Source organism: Eulemur rufifrons, chromosome 19 (genome assembly GCF_041146395.1).
Source record: "Eulemur rufifrons isolate Redbay chromosome 19, OSU_ERuf_1, whole genome shotgun sequence".
Taxonomy (NCBI): Eukaryota; Metazoa; Chordata; class Mammalia; order Primates; family Lemuridae; genus Eulemur; species Eulemur rufifrons.
Window position 1 is genome coordinate 59,056,196 of NC_091001.1, and position 19,257 is coordinate 59,075,452.

Consider the following 19,257-nt stretch of genomic DNA (forward strand, 5'->3'; position numbering starts at 1 on the left):
TCTGCTCCCAGGGAACAAGCCCCATGGACAAATGCTAATCTGGAGAATGTCCATCTGGCCCTGGCTCACAGAGAATATGGACATGATGGCTCTGGGGTCAGGCAAAAGGAGTTGTAACTTGAATGTGAGCCAGGAGCTCCGGTCTGTATTACATCGAAGCAACTTTGGAACAACTCCTGTTGCTTTAAAATTTGCAAAGGGCAGTGTTTAGTTAATTGCCTTTTAAAAATCTCTTTGAATAATAATGCTACCCTGTAGTAATAGTGTTATTAACTATTACAATGTGAAGTGCTTTCACTTACTATATTTCCTTTCATATCCTTATTCAATAAATTGGAGCAGGTTTTAACAAATCTACCTGATTGAGAAACTGAGTCAGAAACCTCTGATTTGTTTGAGACCTCACAACAGACTATACTGACTCAGGCGGGGCAAAGGCAATGTATGTAACCTAAACATTTGTTCCCCCATAGTATGCTGAAATTAAAAATAATAATAATACTAAAAGAGGTAAAATAAATAAATCCTGCTTTCTGTTTCCAACATTTGCCCAAACTTCTGTGTCAGGAAGTACTCCTGAGGATATACAGGAGGCAGGCAGATGTTCTTCTTTGAATCAGAGTGGCCTAGCACCAGGGACAAGGAGGTGGGGGAAATCCTGGGCAATAAACACAAATGGGTCATGAGTTAATTCTATGCTTTTTAGTAGCGTTTTCACAGTCATCCTCTTGGTCTGCTCTAAGCAGCTAAGAGGAGCTGTTATGATTCCATATCTGAACCAGAAAAATAAATTTGGTGGCATGCTTAGGGTCACACTGTCAGTCAGGTGACCCTCAGCCTGGAGCTCTTCTTTCTGTGCTCTGCTGCCTCCTAAAAAGTCACCTGTGGATCAGTGATTACGATACATACTTTATAATGATGTGATTAGTTTCATCCTGTCAAAGGCAGGGAGTGGGCAAAAGAAACTTCTCCTGGCTTAGTGTTCTGTATGTTACTGTTCTCTTGAGTAAGTAGACTGCACTTTATACAGTGGCCATGTCTTCAAGAGGTAGCATATTTAGAATTTTTGTTGGATTATATGTTAAGTGTCCCAGAGAAGCATATTATTTGACATCATTTTGTAATCTATCCTGGTTTAGCATGAAGAATTCTTCTGGAATGTATACAAAGTACAAATTCAGGTTTTTCTACGTGAAGTTTACTACAATGACACACCTGCTTTGGGAGCACAGTTCTCTGCAGGACTCAGTGTGCCTGTTCAAGAGAAAACATGTAAAGAAATTCACATCTAGGGGAAGAGGGATGTGGTTGTTGCCCGTGTGTCTTTGTATCTGTCTGTCTGTGTGCCTATCTTACTTCCTACAATTCTTTGCTCCCCGTGGAATCTTTGCAGGTATTCTGGGAAGAGGAGGCTTTCCCTAACGTGAGGTAGGCCCCACGCTGCCTACTAGGACCCAGCCCAGATATCAGCAAACATCTGCTCTTCCCGCTCACTGGTCATAGATATCTTCCCTTGGAACTTTAAAATCAAATATCCAGGGCTGGGTTCCCACTCACCTGTCACAGGTATCATCTCTTCTGTTTGATGCCTCCTCCTTCCTTTCACAGCTTTCCTTCTAGTGCTGGTTGGGAGGACCCTAGGTTTGGTCCATTTGGAATGTTTGTTGTGAAAAACACAATGTCTCTCATACCATCTAGCCAATATTGTTGCTACAAAATGTTAGTTCACCTATTTTCACCTATTTTAATTCCATTTAACATGTCTTTGCTGACTACCTGCTAAGAATCTAGCCACATGCTAGTCTGTGCTATTGAGAAGTCAGAAGGAAAAAACACAATCCCCATCCTTCAGGAGCTTGCAGTCTACATGGGAAATGAGGCCCATATTCCAAGAATTAGCAATGAAAGCAGGATATATCCAACAATTCTCTTCACCTGTGAATAGGAATTTTATGAACTGGTTTGGTAACAAACAGTAGTCTGGTAGTAGGAACAAGCATTGTCCACTGGCCTCTTCATTTTCACTTTCTAAGTTCCAAGGTAATCTTTTCTGCCTAAGATAACACAAGGGCACCTTCAGGATGGTTTTCTACTCCTTTAACCATGAGCCAACTCATCCATCTGAATTATTTCTGTATTTGCTGCTGGAGATGTGTCTAGTGGTATGTACTAACAAGGAGCAACAGAATTCTACTTTATCTAATAATATATCATTCCTAAGGTCCTTCCTGGAACTTTGCATTTGTTCTGCTATAGTGATGCTATGATGCTATCTGTTCTCTGCCCAGTTAACAACTCACTGTGTGTCCTGGACTAGTTTTCACTTTGACTTGTTTGCATTTTTCTTGTCTTTCTCAGCTACTATTCCAAAAAAGAAAGTCTGTTCAGAAGTTTGGCCTCACCTCTGACCAGTACCTAACTGAGAGACAGAATCAATGAGAACTTTTAAAAACGAACAGCTATGGCGTCTTGAGGACTGTGAGCCAACAAGCCATCTCTCTCGCTTGTCTACCTTGTGATTTTCAGCAAGTTGCTTATCCTTTCTGTCTTGGTCCTCCCCACTCCACTCCCCCTCACAATGAAATCAGAATATAATAATTTTAGTCCTATTAAACCATAGGAATATTCTGAAGTAACAAAGAAGTATAGCAGAGGCAGCTTTAGAACTTTGCCAAAGCCCTAGTTAAAAGTCACATAGATAAATGTCATCTAGGAGGCAAAAAAAAGTATCCTGTCATAGTAGCCTGTTTAGTATAACCTGATTCAAAATATCTTCCCTTGTAATATCGTTTCCCACTTGCACACATTTTTGTATAATAACCAGTAATCACATTCACAAGGATGGAAAAACATGCATCACATATACTCACCATCAAATTGGTACTAACTGACCAAAACTAAGGTGTTCACGTGGTAGTAATACTCACTGGGTGTGGGGGGTAAACTCACAACTAATGGAAAAGGAACGCACTATATGGGGGAGGGACACACTTGTAGCCCTGGCTTGCGTGGGACAAATACATTACATACATTACATGTAACCAAAATGTTTGTACCTCCAAAATATCCTTAATAAACAACAACAAAAATAAATAAATAAAAAACAATTTTAGTTAACCTATGTAGTTTATAAGGTATTACATCAACCATTACACTAGTTTAGTTCCCCTGTTCTGATAAATACTGTAAAGAAATAACTCTATGTTTGAGATCAAAGCATCATTAATGACGAATTGAGTTTGCTTTTGATCGAATTGCCATTATATTTATCAGTATGTTCTATTCTACAAATAGCTAATACTTTCCTGTTCCACCAGTTTAACAATTAAATGCTCCAAAATGTAACATCTGGTCTGTCCCTTGAAAACGACTTCTCATATCTATTTTACAAAAACAGCATTTGAATGAATAAATCAAGAATATGATCATTAATGAGGAATGAGCTTCTAGGGAGTAAGTTATAGGATGAATTGTTATGTAAAAAAAAAGTACAAAAGAGTAGCTATAGTATGCTACTCTTCAAGTGAGAAAAAGGAAGATACAAGAAAATACACATGTATCTGCTCATTTGTGCAAAAGGAATAAAAGAACGATAAACTAGAAACTAGACTGGTTACTTACAAGGCATGGGTGGGAAAGATGTAGAAAGAAATCAGGAGAAGGGGAACAGGTTACTTGGGATGAGGAGGGAATGATACTTCTGAGTATAATTTTTTGTATAGCTTTGACTCTCAAAGCTATAGTATTGTTTCACATACCCCAAAATTAATAATTAAAATCAGCCAGAATGAGGGGGAATCCAAAATGGAACACAAGCAGTGAAAAATGAACCTAGTTGAATTACAAAATAATATAACCACACTGAAAGGGGTGAAGAAGAGAAGAACTAACCTAAGTAACTTGAGAAACAAAAAGAACTATGTACAAATAATATACTCTAGTAAGTAAATTGGTTTATTACCAGCGTATGGGTTAGAAATTCTGAGACCACTTTGTATTAGGGTTAAACAAATAAGTTAAATACATCATAGATAATGACAACCAGGTTTCTCACTGCCAGACAAAGAAGTGATAAATAAAGAAAGAGGGAACAAGCTAGAATGAACCCTGTAGTGCTGAATTGGAATTGAAGACGTCAGTATGAACTCATGATTTTAACATATATACACAGATACAGAAATAAATATAGATATATGTGTGAGTTAGTGTACATACATATTTTCCTTAGTTCTGTCTACTGAGAGGGCCTGGATACAATAATACCCCGGTAGAAATGAGCATGTTAAGTGCTCAGATCTTGGTTTCTAAATGTCATTCTCCAATAAAAGGAACCAGGGCACCTTAGAGAAATGATTGATTCCAGGACTGGGGCAGGGAAAGGTACAAAATGAGCTTGGAACATCTTGTAGGGCCAGAAAGTAAGGCAATGTTCAACAAAGGATAGGGGCAAATTGAAAATACACAGGAGAGCCAATGTAAATGAGTTTCTTGCCAAATCTGGGACAATTTGAACAGCAAAACAACAGGCATAGTATGAATGTAAGCCATTGAAAAAATGAGAACCCATAAGCCCATACCAGTAATAAATAGATAAATATGTTAATAGGGGAGAAGGGAGAGCACTTGCTTACAGTAGAATGAGTAACAATTGATAAATGTGGAGGGAAGGATGGTTTTGGAATGTCATCAGTTTGCAGTCATCATAGTAAAGACTGGATTAGGCAAGAATCCTCGCTGGATACTAAATATAAGAGGAAATTTTAATCAGGAGGAATATATTTGCATGGTCTTAAATTATCTCCCAAATTGCTTACTAGTTGCAAAGGAAAACCTAATAACAAGACAGTGGGGAAATCAGATAATATCTTGACCAAGTGATCAAAATTAATATCACCAGTGAGAAACAAATGAACATTGTGTGTCTGAGATGATACCCTGAGGACACAGCATCACTTATATATAACAGTATTCTGGTCAGGAATATATGTCTTGAATCTTATGAGAAAGCATTGGACAAAACCAAACTCAGGGAAAAAAGTCAGGGGAACTATATTCTTTAAAAATGTCACTATCATATGAGAAAAAGAAAGGCTGTGGAAATATTAAAGATTAAAGGAGGCTAAAGAGACATGACAACAAAATGTAATACCTGATCTGAAACTATATCATGTAGTGGAACCAAAAAAAAAAAAGGCTATAGAGGACATTATTGGGTCAATTTACAAAATTAGAATGTGAATAGTATCAATATTAACTAAAGTTGAAAATTACTGTGATTATATAAGAAAATGTCCCTAATTCTTAGGAATGCCAAAGAATTTGGGGATAGAGGGCCCTGATAGATGTTTACTCTCAAGAGGCTCAGAAAAGAAATATGTGTGTGTGCATGTGTATGTAAAGAGAAAGAGAGAAGGCAAATGATGGAGCGTGTTGGGTAAAGTACTCATATTCATAATGGACAGAACTAGGTGGAAGGTATGTGGTATTCTTTACACTATGTTTGTTCTTTCAACTTTCTGATAAGTTTGAAATTATGTCCAAATGAAAGGTTAAAAACAATCAGTAGGAATCATTAACAATGATTGAGTGTCCCTGGGAGAGAATTTATTGTGATCTAATAAGGTTGTTGTATATGGAGAACCAGGCTAGGAGGGCCTGACTGATCTTTGAAAGCCATAGTCTGGAAATCAAAGTACTGCATGGATAAATAGCCCTGCTGGATTTCTTGGCCTCTTATTCTAACACTGTTCTGTGGAATCCAGTAGAATGGTGCCTGTAGGCAGCTAACTTAGCTAAGTACCCTCAGATTCTACTCTATGTTCATCTCTGTCAGAGGAGGCCATAGACCTACATTTAGGCTACTCTAAAAGACTGGAAAGTGACACAAACCCAGAGTGTAATCTATAGGCTCATAGTGGTTGAACTTAAGAGAGTTATGTAGTTTCTGTGCTTAGAATGGAATAAATTAGGTAGCTTATCATTCCAGAGCTTTTAGCCTCAGCACTGGCATTGAGAGACTTTGGCAAGAAGATAAAAAAGGAAACCCTTAGAGATAAGCCATGAACTTCCTTCTGTTTATTAGTGATTTACCCAGGTGTCATTAACCAGAAAGACATGGCATTCTTAGCAATAAATCAGAAAACACTGATGCTATTAATTCCATCACAGAATTTAGGAATTTTATTTAAAAAATAAGGTAGTTTTATTACATGTATGTATATGTCCATATCTGAAAAGTAGTATCTAGGCAATAACACCAATTGGGTATCGGACAGAGGTGGGGGCCGGGGGGAAGGGATGGGTGTATACCTACTTGATGAGTGCAATGCGCACTGCCTGGGGAGTGGACACGCTTGAAGTTCTGACTGGGGGGGAGGGGATGGGGGAGAGGATGGGTGCATACCTACATGATGAGTGCGATGTGCACTGTCTAGGGAAGGGACACGCTTGAAGCTCAGACTCGGGGGGGATGGGGGGAATGGGCAATATATATAATCTGAACTTTTGTACCCCCATAATGAGCTGAAATAAAAAAAAAAAAAGGAAAAGAAAAGTAGTATCTAAAATAGCTTTAAGAAATCCAGATTTTCCAGTTTTTCCAGTTAGAGTTTTTGGTATTTATTCACTTTTCCTTTATCAGCTCCCCAGTAGGCAAACAGTAAAAGGCTTTTTACTGTTTTTTATTTAATTTAATTGAGAAAATGCTATCCTTTTCCATAGTTTTTTTCCCTGGGATTTGAGGAAAAAGCATAATCAAACCTGTTAAATACAGTACTGAAAGAATTCTAGAAACAATGGGCATGCCAAGTGATGGTCCCTAGGAGCAAGTAAAGAGGAGCTATCCTGAGTGGTCTTTGGACACGATGGGGCAGAAATATCAAAGTTAGAGTAGAAAGTCAGGGAAAATTCTCTTCTAAAGGAGAACTCTGTGATGCCTTGGGTCAGCAGAAGCAAGCGGGGGAAGCCTTTTTACTTGCCAATGAAAATAGGCATGACCTAAAAGAGGACTGAGAGGGCCCTTTGGGACCATGCTGGCCCAGACCAACCAGCATGTCTGTCTCTCTCCCTCCCTCCATCTCTCATCTTTAGCATCCCTTTCTTGGCTGAGGGTGTAGGAGCTTTTCTCAGTTTTAGGTTTGGGACTTCAGCCAATTCCCATCCTGCTTAAGGAAGTTCATAACAGCTATTCTAAGAGAATGGATGGAAGTGGAGACTTGGCCAAGCAGGGCAAGGCCCACGCTGCCTATTTGCCCAGCTGCACAGTGAAGACAGACATGGGAGGAAGGTGCGCCTGGAGCCCAGGCTCTGGCATTGGATGTGACTGCCACTCTTAGCCTCTCGGCCTTTGTTCTTCACAGAGAGACAGCCATCTACTTGTCTTCACCAGAAGTTATCTCTTGGAAAGGGAGAAATAGGAAATGTCTTAAGTAAAAAAGTACTTAGATGAGGGCCCCCCTTCTATGCAGTGATATGAGTCTGGGACTGTGTTCTCTCTAGAAGCTTATAGAGGGGAGCTAACCACCTCTCCTTTGAAATGCAGTGATCTCGTTTGTTTATTTATTTGTTTTATTTTACAACTGATGAATATTTGTTAGAGTGGTGCCTGAGGCTAAAACTGGAAGGGAAGGAAAGTCTTTGACAAAAAATGATTTAGTTTCTCCAAGATAAAATTTCCCCGCATGTCAGAACTCAGCTTACACTCAGAAAACTCTCTTTCTTTTCTCACACATCCAGTTCTTGGCACGTCTCTTTAACATTCGTACCCCCAATTCCAGACTCTGTATCCTCGATCATGGACTAAACCTATTTTTCATCCCTGATCTACCATGGCCCTGGTTTCTATCTGTTCAGCATGTGTCCGCATAGGTGTAACACATACTACTTCTTACGAATGCTTCATGATGTTATGCCTTGGTTCAATGTTTCTGTGTGTCCTATTTGTATATAGGCACGTATGTGTATACGTCTGTATTTACTGAGTCACCTGGGCAAAGTCAATGCAGCAACTCACAAAACTGGTACTTGAACCTGGATCTTTTCACCTCAAAGTTCAAACAATTACATATGTGGCACCGGACTACATCTACCATTATTTATTCATTGTTGAATACTGAGCTCCTAGAATGGTGCTTTCCATGCGGGAGGCATTTAATAAATGTATTTGTTAAATGAATAAGTAAGTTATTATTTTGATAATCTTGTGTTTTGATTCAGTCCAGTGTTAGTTTCTTTGCAGGGCTGCCTCTGAGAGCTAATTGCCGGCATGCAATGTTAGCAACATTACTGTGCTGCTTGTGGCAGAGATGACTCTGCCTTCTAATGTTTACTCATTTATTTTCTTAGTTGAGTTACAGTCTGTAGCTATTCTTTCTCTTATTACATTTTTATTTTTATTTATCAAATATATTAGCTGGTAGTGAAGGATGGTGAGGTTTCTGTAATCTTGGTTTGTCTTATCTTTCTGATTAATCCTTGTGGTGGTGCTTTGAATATTTTACAGCTTTTGGATCTTTTCATCCAGTGGGATTGGTCAACCTATCTTGCTGACTATGGTCAGCCCAACTGCAAGTACCTCCGGGTAAACCCAAAGACAGCTCTGACTCTGCTGGAGAAGTGAGTACCCAGCCCAGTGGTCTGTGTTGGAAGGTGGGGAGATGGAGATTGGGGGTTGGTATAAAAGGTAATGTTGCCACTGCCAATACCTTGAAAGACAGCCTTGTTCTTGAAATTGCCTTAGGTGCTATCAGCTGTCTCAACAATTGGACTTGGCAGGCCAATCTTCCTCTTACAGCCTCCTAATTCCTGAGCCCCTAACAAGCTAGGCCAAGTACAGGTCAGAAGTGGATTCTGACATTATCTCGTAGCTTAATGCGGCAAAGTGTCTTTAACTAGAGATGGCCAGAGAAGAAAGGAAGATGGCTTAGTTTGGGGGTAGGCCAGCCTGGTGAACAGAGTGAGGCTGGCGCCAGTCATCTGGGGTATGATGATGGATAGAATAGCCTCCCAGAACAGGCAGCTTCTCTGGTTCCTAGCAGGGAAGCCCTGGGAATTAGTGAAACCTTCACTTGCTCCCAACTCCAGTCCCTGCCAGATTGAGCTTTACTGTGCCAACTACCCCGGTAAAGCTGTATTGGAGAAGGTGTCTAATTCTTGCCTTAAGCAATCACTAGCCAGCAAAGGTTGACCTGCCATAGAGCTGTAGCCTCACTAAAGCAGAGGTGCTACCACTGAAATTGTATTAGCCAGCCCTAGAACATCTCAGGGCTAACCAAGATGTCACCTAGAAGCTGGGAACTGCCATGCATTGCAGCCTGGCTAAGACTTTTGCTAATCTAGTTGAGAGCTGGCAAAGAATAAGACTGATGTAAAAGGATATCTTTCTCTTGCAATCAGAAAAACTAGTTAACCCCCAGCTGCTTAGAAGAGTGCCCTACATCTGGGCAGTATAGAAAGTCTACATGTATGGCCAGTCAAGCTTGTCTTAACTCCAGTGAAGGCAAGGCCCAGAGTCTAGGAGGTCAAGGTGGAGCCTTAAGCAGAAAGAGGCCACGGTATATCCTTCTTACTGTGTAATATGAAAGTGGGAGAGAAGGTGAAGAGATGGAGGGTAGGCAAGAACAGGATGCAGGGGTATGTGTTTGGAGTCAAGAGACAATAAAAAGTGCAGTTTTCTCCTGACCATTTCAGGGATTGATGTTTCCATTTTAACTTTGTTTCCCATGGTTCTCTCCCACTGACCTTCCTCCCTAGGATATCTAGAGAGTAAGTATGTTATTTACTTGGGCCTTTTCTATCACTGTGAGGCAAGTCCTTCTGGTTTCCTCATTGACACTAATGACTATGCTAAAATCCCTAGCCTGTGAGTTGTCTCCACCCTGACATACTAATCTACTAAACCAGCCTGGTGCCAACTGGCTGGCTGCTTTCTCTATCCTTGGTCCTTAGAGTGACCCTTGGCTTACCAATTCCTTTGGGGCTGGGAGTGGTGGCAGGGATTTTCCCCCATCAGTACCAGGTAAAGGATTGTTCCCGCTCAACTTCTGGCACACTCTTGCTAGTACAGGGCCTGAAGTTCAGCCCTGGCAAAAGGGAGCTACTCAGCAGTCTCCCTTACCTCCTGGTGGTGAGGCCCATGGCTTTAAGATCTGGAACTCACATCTCCCATAGAAGACTCTCTATTAGGGGCAAGGCCTAATCCCAGAGTTCTCAGTGCCCAGCTGAAAGGGGGGAACATTTTGACCTTTGAGTGGGTACTTAAATGGTCATGTGTATTACATGACCAAATGAGCTCTGGGATTCTCTTCAGTCAGTTATTTCTCCCAGCAGTCCTTTACTTCTCTGTTCCTGAGAATCTCTAGATCCAGGAAGTACTGGTTCATCCACTTCCTGTAGATCAACAATAGGCTAAAATAATCAGCCTCTCTCTGCCATTTTGGAGGCCTAGCCAGTAACAAAGCTATGTGCATACCCCTAGCAATCAGAAAGGTTTAAAAGTCTCTTCCAAACACAGTAGGGCAAAGGCCACTCAGGTCACTAAAATGCACATCTCCCGGCCTCATAGGAATCAATCCCTTTACCTGTCCCATTCCTGCTTTCCCCACAGCCAGCTGTACCATCAGAGCTTTTCAACCTGGCCTTTCGTAGCAGGGTGAGACATAGAAACCTGCTGAAGACATTCAGGAATAAGAAGAGGCCCCTGTGTCATTGCAGGGTGACCATAGCTGAAGTAGAACAGGATCTTGGGCTTACAGAATGGGATGAGAGGTGGGAGGACTCTCTTGGCTTTGGAGCACTCCTAAGTACAAACCAGCAAGCCACCGTCAGCCCTCAGAGGACTTGAGCTTATCTTTATAGTGCCTAATTCCAACTCCAGGCCTTAAAGGCCAAGAAATCCTAGCCTCTGGGTCCCAGAGACTACCCTCTTCTTCCCTTTCTCCTAGGTATTACAGAAGCCTCCCTCTGGGAGCTGAAAGCTAGCTGGCTGCCTTCCCTCAGCTGCTTTGAGGAGTCATGAAATTAATGATCACATAGGACATTAAACTGAATGTCCCGTGAATATAGAAAGTGATCTTCTTCATTTCTTCTTTCGTTCCTTTTTGTTTGTTTGTTTTGTATTGTTGTTGTTTAAATCTATAGTATACCCAGCAGAAGAAAGGGAATCCTTCCCTGGGATATCTGAAACCAGGCCAGTGCCACAAACATAATTGTGCAACTACTATGTAAGGGACCAAATACAGTAACTATCAGAGCATTGAGGACCCTTGTGCTTTCTTTTCAACAAGCCCAGTCACCTCTCCGCCTTCCTTCCCTCCAAGCACAGGCCTCCACATGTGGGTGGTTGTACCTTATATTCAGTGTTTTGAGTTTGCTGGATGAGTAATCCAGCCTGAAGGCCCTTGAGCTTAGATCAGGGAGAGAAGCCCTAATTAGTTGTGGCTGTCACTGTCAGCTAGAGCCATACAGCTGTGGTGCTCATCAGAAACTCCTTGCCACATGTAATGCCCTTATGGAATTAGGCATATATATACACACACACACATATATACCCGAAGTATTTATATCATATATACAGATGTAAATGCCCTTGTGGGATCTCTAGCCTTTTAACTCACTGGCCTCTAATCTGTTCCTCTGCAAAAGGCCACCCACAGGAAAAAAAAAGGTCCAGGTTGGCCAAAGGCCCCTGGGAAGTATATGTACCTGGGGGTGATTTATACCCCAGTGCCCAGTTCCCTCCCCTCCACTCCTCTAGGCTCTCTCCATGCAGCCTACGGAGCAGTGAAGTCCGAGCGCTGGCCCAGCCCCTGGGCCATGGTGGTGAAGACTGGCCCACCCCTATTCCAGGGAGATACTGGTCTGGGCACTGTTCTCAATTCTCTAACATTAGAACTAGCTGTGGGCTGTGGGTCTGCTGTGCAGAGGCCAAGGCCAGAGTTAATGGTCACCAACAGATGTCAGGGGTTGTGGGCTCTCTGCAGGGAATAGCAGATTCCTGGATTCTGTCACAATGGCTTAGTCAGACTTGGAGTTTCTGTGACAATCTCAGCCTAGTCTTGACTTTTGCTGTCTGTGCTTCCCAGTTAGGGCTCTCCATCTGACAGAACCACTGGCCAGAACTGCCCATGGTTTGTGCTCTAGGAATATGCCATCTGTGCATGACCCAAAGGTCAAAGGTCTGAGGACATAGACAGCCATTGAGAACTCAGGGGCTTCTCTTGCATAAAACCCTGGTTTATCAAGTGAGAGGATGGCCCAGCCTTTTGGCATCTGCTTTCTACAGCACCATACCCTCTTCATCACCTCACTGCCTGTCAGCCCTTAACCTGAAACAAGGCATCAGTCAAGCCCTTAGTTTGTTAGGGATGGGATAGAGTAAGCAGGTAGAGTGCGGTTTAGAAATACACAGTGGCTTTCAGCCATTCATGTTTTCCTGGAATTGCTAGTTAAGAGCATTTTTCCTGCTTTAACTTTCAAATACCATCTCTAAAGTCCCAGCAGGATTTAGTAGGCTCATGAGGTAATGAGTGGATCCTAGAATTCTGTAAGAGCCTATTGACCAGCAGGGCTGTAGCATGCGCCAGGCACCTGTAACAGGTACATACCTGCGGAGAGAAGGGAATGAATTAGGTAGGGTGGGTATAAGGGCTAAGGAGGTTTGCCCCTCCAGAGCTGGCTCTTGACTATCTCCCAAGAGTAACTGAAGTTGGGAGGGAGTAGGTGAGTCTGTGCCTGACAGTGGAAATACTCTGGGCTCTCATCTCTCTCAGTCGTGGGTAATATCCTACCTCCTGCAAATTCTCCTTCCACCATTGTGTCCTCAAACACTTTGCCCTCTTTCTTTCCTTCTCTGTTTAGGATGAAGGATACTAGCCGCAAGAACAACATGTTTGCACAGTTTCGGAAAAATGAGCGAGACAAGCAGAAACTGATCGACGCTGTGGCCAAGCAGCTCCGAGGACTCACCAGCAGCCACCACCCGTGAAGGCTGTCCCCAGACCCACAGAAGCTGCCTGCTGCAGCCCCCTAGTCTGGGATCCAGCCCTGGTTGACGCTGCATTTGTGTATTCTTCTTCAAAAGAGCATATGTATTTTTTTATTAACCCCTGTACAGTATTCACATAACATTTCCCTATAGTATAAGAGGCACAGGAATAAGCAAGCACATGAGATGTTGCTAGGCTGGGACTCAGGGGAAGTTATTACCACATTATCCGTATTATCCTAGAGATGGTGGCGGCGTCAGTCCCACTGTGATGAACCACCTTTTATCCATGGCTCCAAAGCTTAGGTCTAGGGCTTAGGAACAAACAGAGTGGTGCTTGGCACTGGGAGGTAAGGTGAGCAAGTAAAAGGACAATAAAGCATGTCCTGTTCACTCTTGGGTGCCCCATTCACCATTCACCACATAGATGAGGCTCGTTCTTCTTGATGCAGGAGAAGGGCCTCGAAAACATTATTTTTTAGTACACTAAAGACCGGCACACAGTTCTGGAGGTTCATCCACGGACTCTCATTGGCTGTTGAACAAGCATGGCGTTTGGCAAGATGACAGCTTCCCTCCAGTCCCTCAGGAATGGCAGTTTCTTTAGCCTAGATCTGACCCAAGGCTTTTACTGCTAATTTTTCTAAGGCAGGATAGAGCAGTAGGCAGCAGTAATAATTGGACCCCATGATTCACGCAGGTTGCCCCCACACTAGGAGTGTTGAGTCTTAGCCCAAGGAATTCTTTCTGGATCTTGAAAGCCAGTTTGAGTGGAATCAGGGGCCCAGTCCCTTCCCCATTCATCTCACTTCCTTTTTTCACAGTCAGAGCACCTGGCTCAGGGCATAGCTCAGCAATTATTTCCATAGGTCCTCACAGAGAGTCTCAGCCTTGGCCGCCTCCAGCAATGTCATTGAAATAAGTCAGATCTCAGAAGCCTTACTTTACCCTTAGGTAAAACCTTAGGATTACTTGGGATTGTTCCTTCGTGTTTTAAAACCAGCTTTCTGGCCACCATCTTTAAAGGAAATGTCACCAGCTATGCACTGTGGGGGCAGCCACAGCTGGACTGAATGCCTCTATGGATGGAGCCACTGTCACCATGAAGTAGACAAGGCCGATCATGGCTTGTGTCTTGTTGCCTCTGGCCCAGCTGTCTTTCCCTAAATCATATCCTAGATACGAAGCTCTTCTTGCTCAAGCCAAGGCTTCCATCCTCTTTTGAGATCCCCAAAGTCATATTGTGGCCTCGTCTGAGAAAGATTGCCTACGATCCTATCCCTCAAACTCTGAAGCCTGGACCAGCTTAGCTTGGAGGCTGCCTCCATTGTCCCAGAGGGGCTCCAGACCCAAAGCAAGGACTTTTCTATGAGGTCAGTGAGAGGAAACTGCACTTTAAGACACTTCAGGAAGATGCTATTTTGGCTACTGGCAAGAGTATAATTGTGCATCACCAAACAATGACAAATAAGCCACACAGGCATTTCCAGCTTGGATTAGTGAGAGGAGAGACTCATCAAACAGAATTCTTCACTACCTTTGTCAGCTACTGAGTTGCTTCTGGGAAGGGCAGTACTTCCTTTTTTGTTCCCCGCCCCTACCCTTACCATATCTAACACATCTTGAAAACCATGGGGAAGAGAAAGAGCATGCAGACATACAGCCTTCCTCAAAGCTGGAGAGACCAGGCTACATGTGAGCTGTGCAGAAGCCTGCTGGGCCTCAACCTAAGGGCTAGGCAGTTGGCCAGAGTTTTAGGATGAGGGTCGGGGTGAGCACTGCTTCCCAGAATTTGATAAACCAAGGAAAAGCAGGGGCCAAGGTGGCATCTTCAAGCCCTGGTCTTTGTTGAAGAGTGAGTAATGGTTACACTGATCTGAAGTCCTATTGCTTGAGAAGGACTCAAAACACCCTCCTTCACTAGTACCCAGTTTGCAGCAAGATCTCTTTAGCTTTGAGTGCTGAGAATTCCAAGTGGGAATGGAGAGAAGTGTAAGCATGCCGCAGTGTTTGTCTTCTTAGAGGGTCGTCATTGCCGATCTGGCCTCAGACCTCTACCCTGGAAGAACTACATCTGCTATGGAGGAAAAGGTAAACAGGGCAGAGGAATAGGGGTTCTCTGCACCTTCAACGTGGAAATCCCACGAAAGAGAAAGCTTATTCAAGCTCAAGACTCATAGGTCGGACCCTCTGGTGTATCTCCTCTTCCCTAACAAAAACGACACGCAGCTACTGTGTTGTATGTAGAGACATACTCTTGGTGGGCTGCGGAAGGTAAAAATAGGGACCAGCAATGTCAAAGCTTTTTGAATTGGAGAAGTGTCTGTAGGCCTATAGTTGGGTCCTTGGGAGGACTCATGCAAAACATATGTGCCCATGCCCCTCGGACTCCTCAAGTCTGGTCCCAAACGCCAGAGATGTAGAAGTAAGGACCCTGCAGGGCCTCAATAAGAGGGCAAGAACATGGGCGGCTGGAAGCCTACCTGCCTCTGGTCAGTATGAAACTTTGGCCAAGTTTTTGGGGAAACCAGGTCTGTGTTTCTGAAGGAGCAGTCTGGTTTGGGACCCTAGTGAGTTTCGATAGTAATATAAGCAGTTATGTTGTGGTAACATTCACAGGAAAATCTCTTTGAGCAGACTATAAATGAAGCTGCTGGGGGTAAGGAAGAACAGGACCTGGAAATTGGAACCATCAGAGAGTCCCTGTTGGCAAAGGGAATGTACAACTTCCAGGGCATGGTGCCCAGTGTTCTCATTGCATACCAGGCCTCCTAGTCCTCAAAGTCAGTCTGCCTTTACTGTGTATTTGACAAGTGCTTGCTTAGCAAGTCCCAGACCCAGGGCCTTTTATCCCCCAGGATTGGCATTAGCCGTGACCTTCCTCATCAGGCTTCTGAGCACACTCCCTGGGGCCTGCTGCAGCAATCTCCACCCACACACACCTTAGCCTCCCTTCACCCGGGACTCTTTTACTGACTACTTCAATTGCCTCTCTCTCTTTTTTTTTTTTTTTTGTCTTTTTGGGGGTTTTTTGTTTTTTTTTGCCTGCATTCGCAATTACTTTTCACTAATGTGTTGAAAATGGCCTTTTTATTTTGCACAGATAGTTACACATTTATAGGGAAAATTTAGTAAAATCCATTTTTAACTCTAAAGGGAACTTTTTTCTCTGAAACTTACTAGTAAAGCTACTGATGCAGATGGGCTGCATGGTTAGGGGAAAGCTCCTCTGTGGAAAAAGCATGTTTATTCATCTTGTACATTTTCCTCTTTTAACTGCTATTAAACAAGAGAGCCTATGTACCTGTTTTAAAAGCCATGGTGTTGTCTCATGGGTTTTTTGTTCTGTCCCTTTTGCACAGTGCAGCTGTGGTGGGTGGACTGGATGTCAGACACTGCCTCCCTACCCAGCTGCACTGAGGACGAGAGCACCCCAGAGCCTGGTGGGGAGGAGAAAGCCTGCCTGCCACACAAGGCAAGGAGCTGTACTGTGGCCTTGGAAATGTCCCTAACCACTGGGTTAGGTTCTCCTATCTATATAGCCAACACTGGCATCATCATCTTCATCAGCCTTGGCATCATCAAGAGGAATAACTTGAAATGCCTGATTTATACTGGACCAGGCAACATGGGGCCCAATGTGTTTTCAACACCAGCCCTAACATGGGAAGACTCCCAGTCAAGATGCATGCGGTGATGTGGGATTATCCAGAAGGAAGCCAGGCTGGGGGAGAGGAAGAGATGACCCTATTTTAGACGCTGTGCAGGAGAGGAACAGTCATCTTGGTCTGGTGTAGGAAAGGACCTGGTCAGGGATGACAGCAAAGAGAGAGCAGGATGTAAATTAGCTGAGCCTTGAAGAAATTAAATTCAAACTTTGTTAAGCCATGGGAATATTTTAGGTGCAGACCACCTTAGAGTGCAAAGTTGGCATGAACCTGGTATGTGCAGGGACGAAGAACCCCCTGAGCACATCTGGAACCATGGTGGATAAGACCAGAAATGTCAATGCGGTGACACCCAGCCCACTTGCCCCCAAGGCTGGCACAGAAGCTGTGGGAATAGGCTAGAAAGAATTTCTTCAGTAATAGGTCTGACTACCGCAATGGGGCTTTGATGGCCCAGAGACCTAGGCTTTGATCCCTGCAGTGCTACTTACTAGCTGGATGACCTTGACCAATTACTTCACTAACTCCCTAAATCTCATAATCCTCATCCATGAAAGCAAAACGGTAGTCCCTAACTCACAGGGTGGTTGTGAAGCATGAATGAGCCGTGGAAGGTCAGAATGCTTAGCTGGTGCTAGGCCATAGCACGTGCACAGTTCAAGACCCTTTCCTCTCTTCCTTCCAGTTCCACAACATACCTCATGGCTGAGCACTGGACAAAAGTGTCCAGAGCTTCTCTGCCCCTTGGCGTCCTGTCCCCAACCCAATACGGTGTTGGTGGTAGAGATGCCCCTCAAGCACCTGTGCATGAAACAGGGACAAGCCTTTCAGATCAGCCAGCTGCTTGGCTCAGAATATAGCCAGTCCTTCAGATGGAATCTTCCTCAACATGACCTGGAACCTTCTCTGCTCTCACTTTGGTGCTAAAACTTATACCTTCCTCTAGGACTCAGGAGTTCTTGACCAGGAGTCCAAGAACACTTGAAGCATGTGTGGATGTGCACGCATACGCACATACACAGCCTTGCATCCACTTATGTTGTCTGGAAAGGAGGTTTGTGGCTTTCATCAATGTCTAAGATTGAAGTCTAAAATACAGAATAATAACCAAATCTTTCTGGAAATGTAGATCTCCCCATGAGGGAAAGCCAGAAGCTCTGAGCATTTACCTCCTCTGCCTGCCTCATAGCCCTGGCAGATCTTTCAAGACCTGCTGCTCTGCCACCCGCCTTTTCCAGGATGCCCCACCTGGTCCCCAGGTCACACCTAGACAGTGAAGCCACTGCTCCTAGCTTTCTCTCCCCACACCAGAGGGGTCCTGAGGGGGCAGGAGGACTCTGCGCTCCTGAGAATACAGAGGCTTCCAGCTGGTTGGGGAGATGACAAACAAGAGGGTCCGGTACAGAGACTTGGGCATTCATAGTCCAGCTGAAGCTGACTCGCCCCAAAGCACTTCCCACAGCCTGTGAGCACTGACTGTTACAGCTTCTGGCCAGAGCAGGACCAGCAACCCTTGTGAGGTGCTCTGAGGCTGGAAAACAAAGAAAAACAAAACAAAAACCCGGGGAAGGATGTGAAGCAGTCACCACTTGCCCCTTTTCTCACAGCTGGGCTGCTTATCTGCTCGCCAGGCAGATGAGGGTGGGGAGTAGCTGCGGGAGATAAGAGGAGGCTGAGAGAGGAGTGCCAAGCCCTTTCCCCAGAGGCCTCATTTTGAGTTTAATGGGCAGCCTTTGCCGGGAATGAGAGAGGCTTCGGGCCCAAGGGACCAGAAGACAAAGGCTCTTGAGGAAGTGCAAGGAGGAGGAGGAGAGAGCAGTGGGGCCGGGGCATTGTGTGGGAGAGCTACCCCTCTATCTGTTTCATCGCTCGTGGGGTTAGGGTTACCCTGCATTTGGGGCCCCAGCTGCTTTGTGGGGTCTGTGACATCAGCCGTTGTGATGGTAATGGATGGGCCTCTCTCACAGGGGGCAGCCCTTCCTCAGCCCACAGCAGCTCCCAGAGAGGACGAAGCTCCCATTCCCTCAGGGTGGGGGCGGGCTCCGGGCCAAGAATCGAACCCAAGACAGCAGCCCCCTCCTCCCGGTCTGAACCCACTGCTACGTGCACCTTCCAGGCCCAAGCTATGACCTTCCTCTCTCCAAAGCTCCAGAAAAGGAATGGAATCTGAACATTGAGACGCTTTTCTGGCCCTAAACAATCCTCCCATTCTCTAGGCTCAATGATGGGTCTATTTCCTCCTGTAAATGGGTCTCGTAATCTTCAACTTTTACCTTTGCTTCTAAGGGTAATTAATTGGATCTCCCTCTTGTTCTCCTCACACACTCCCCTCTCTGTTACAAGGCTCAGGTTATGCTGGCTGGGTAGATGGCTTTTCTTTCTTTCTTTCGATTCCATGGGGTGCTTATTTTTAAAGCTGATAGAGAAAGGCCCTGCCCTCTCTAGTGAGCCCCTTCTCTGGAGACGCCTGCTGGGGAAACCCCACTTGTGTGGGCACTTTGAAAGGGGCCTAGGACTGCACCAGCCGAAGGCTATTCAGACAGGCAGTTCTGGGCAACCTTTTCACTTTTGCCCCCAGGTATGTTTCCAAGGTTTTAGGGAATGAGT

The 19,257-nt window shown here is 44.3% G+C and overlaps 1 protein-coding gene across 7 annotated transcripts in view; it reads left to right on the forward strand.

The window, feature by feature from the left end:
• Positions 1 to 16,301, forward strand: part of EXOC6B (exocyst complex component 6B) — a 563,953-nt gene extending 547,652 nt beyond the window's left edge. For 4 of the 7 annotated variants that reach the window (XR_011236208.1, XM_069494962.1, XM_069494965.1 and 1 more), the window contains 3 exons: positions 8,501 to 8,613; positions 9,751 to 9,762; positions 12,856 to 16,301. Coding sequence is in view for 6 of the 7 variants with exons in the window: in XM_069494962.1 (XP_069351063.1) it covers positions 8,501 to 8,613; positions 9,751 to 9,762; positions 12,856 to 12,982 (252 nt within the window). In the remaining variant the exon portion in view is untranslated. Of the gene's footprint in view, positions 1 to 8,500; positions 8,614 to 9,750; positions 9,804 to 12,855 lie in introns of all 7 variants that reach the window. The other 3 variants (XM_069494963.1, XM_069494966.1, XM_069494964.1) reach the window with 2 other exon arrangements.
• Positions 16,302 to 19,257: the final 2,956 nt, after the last annotated feature.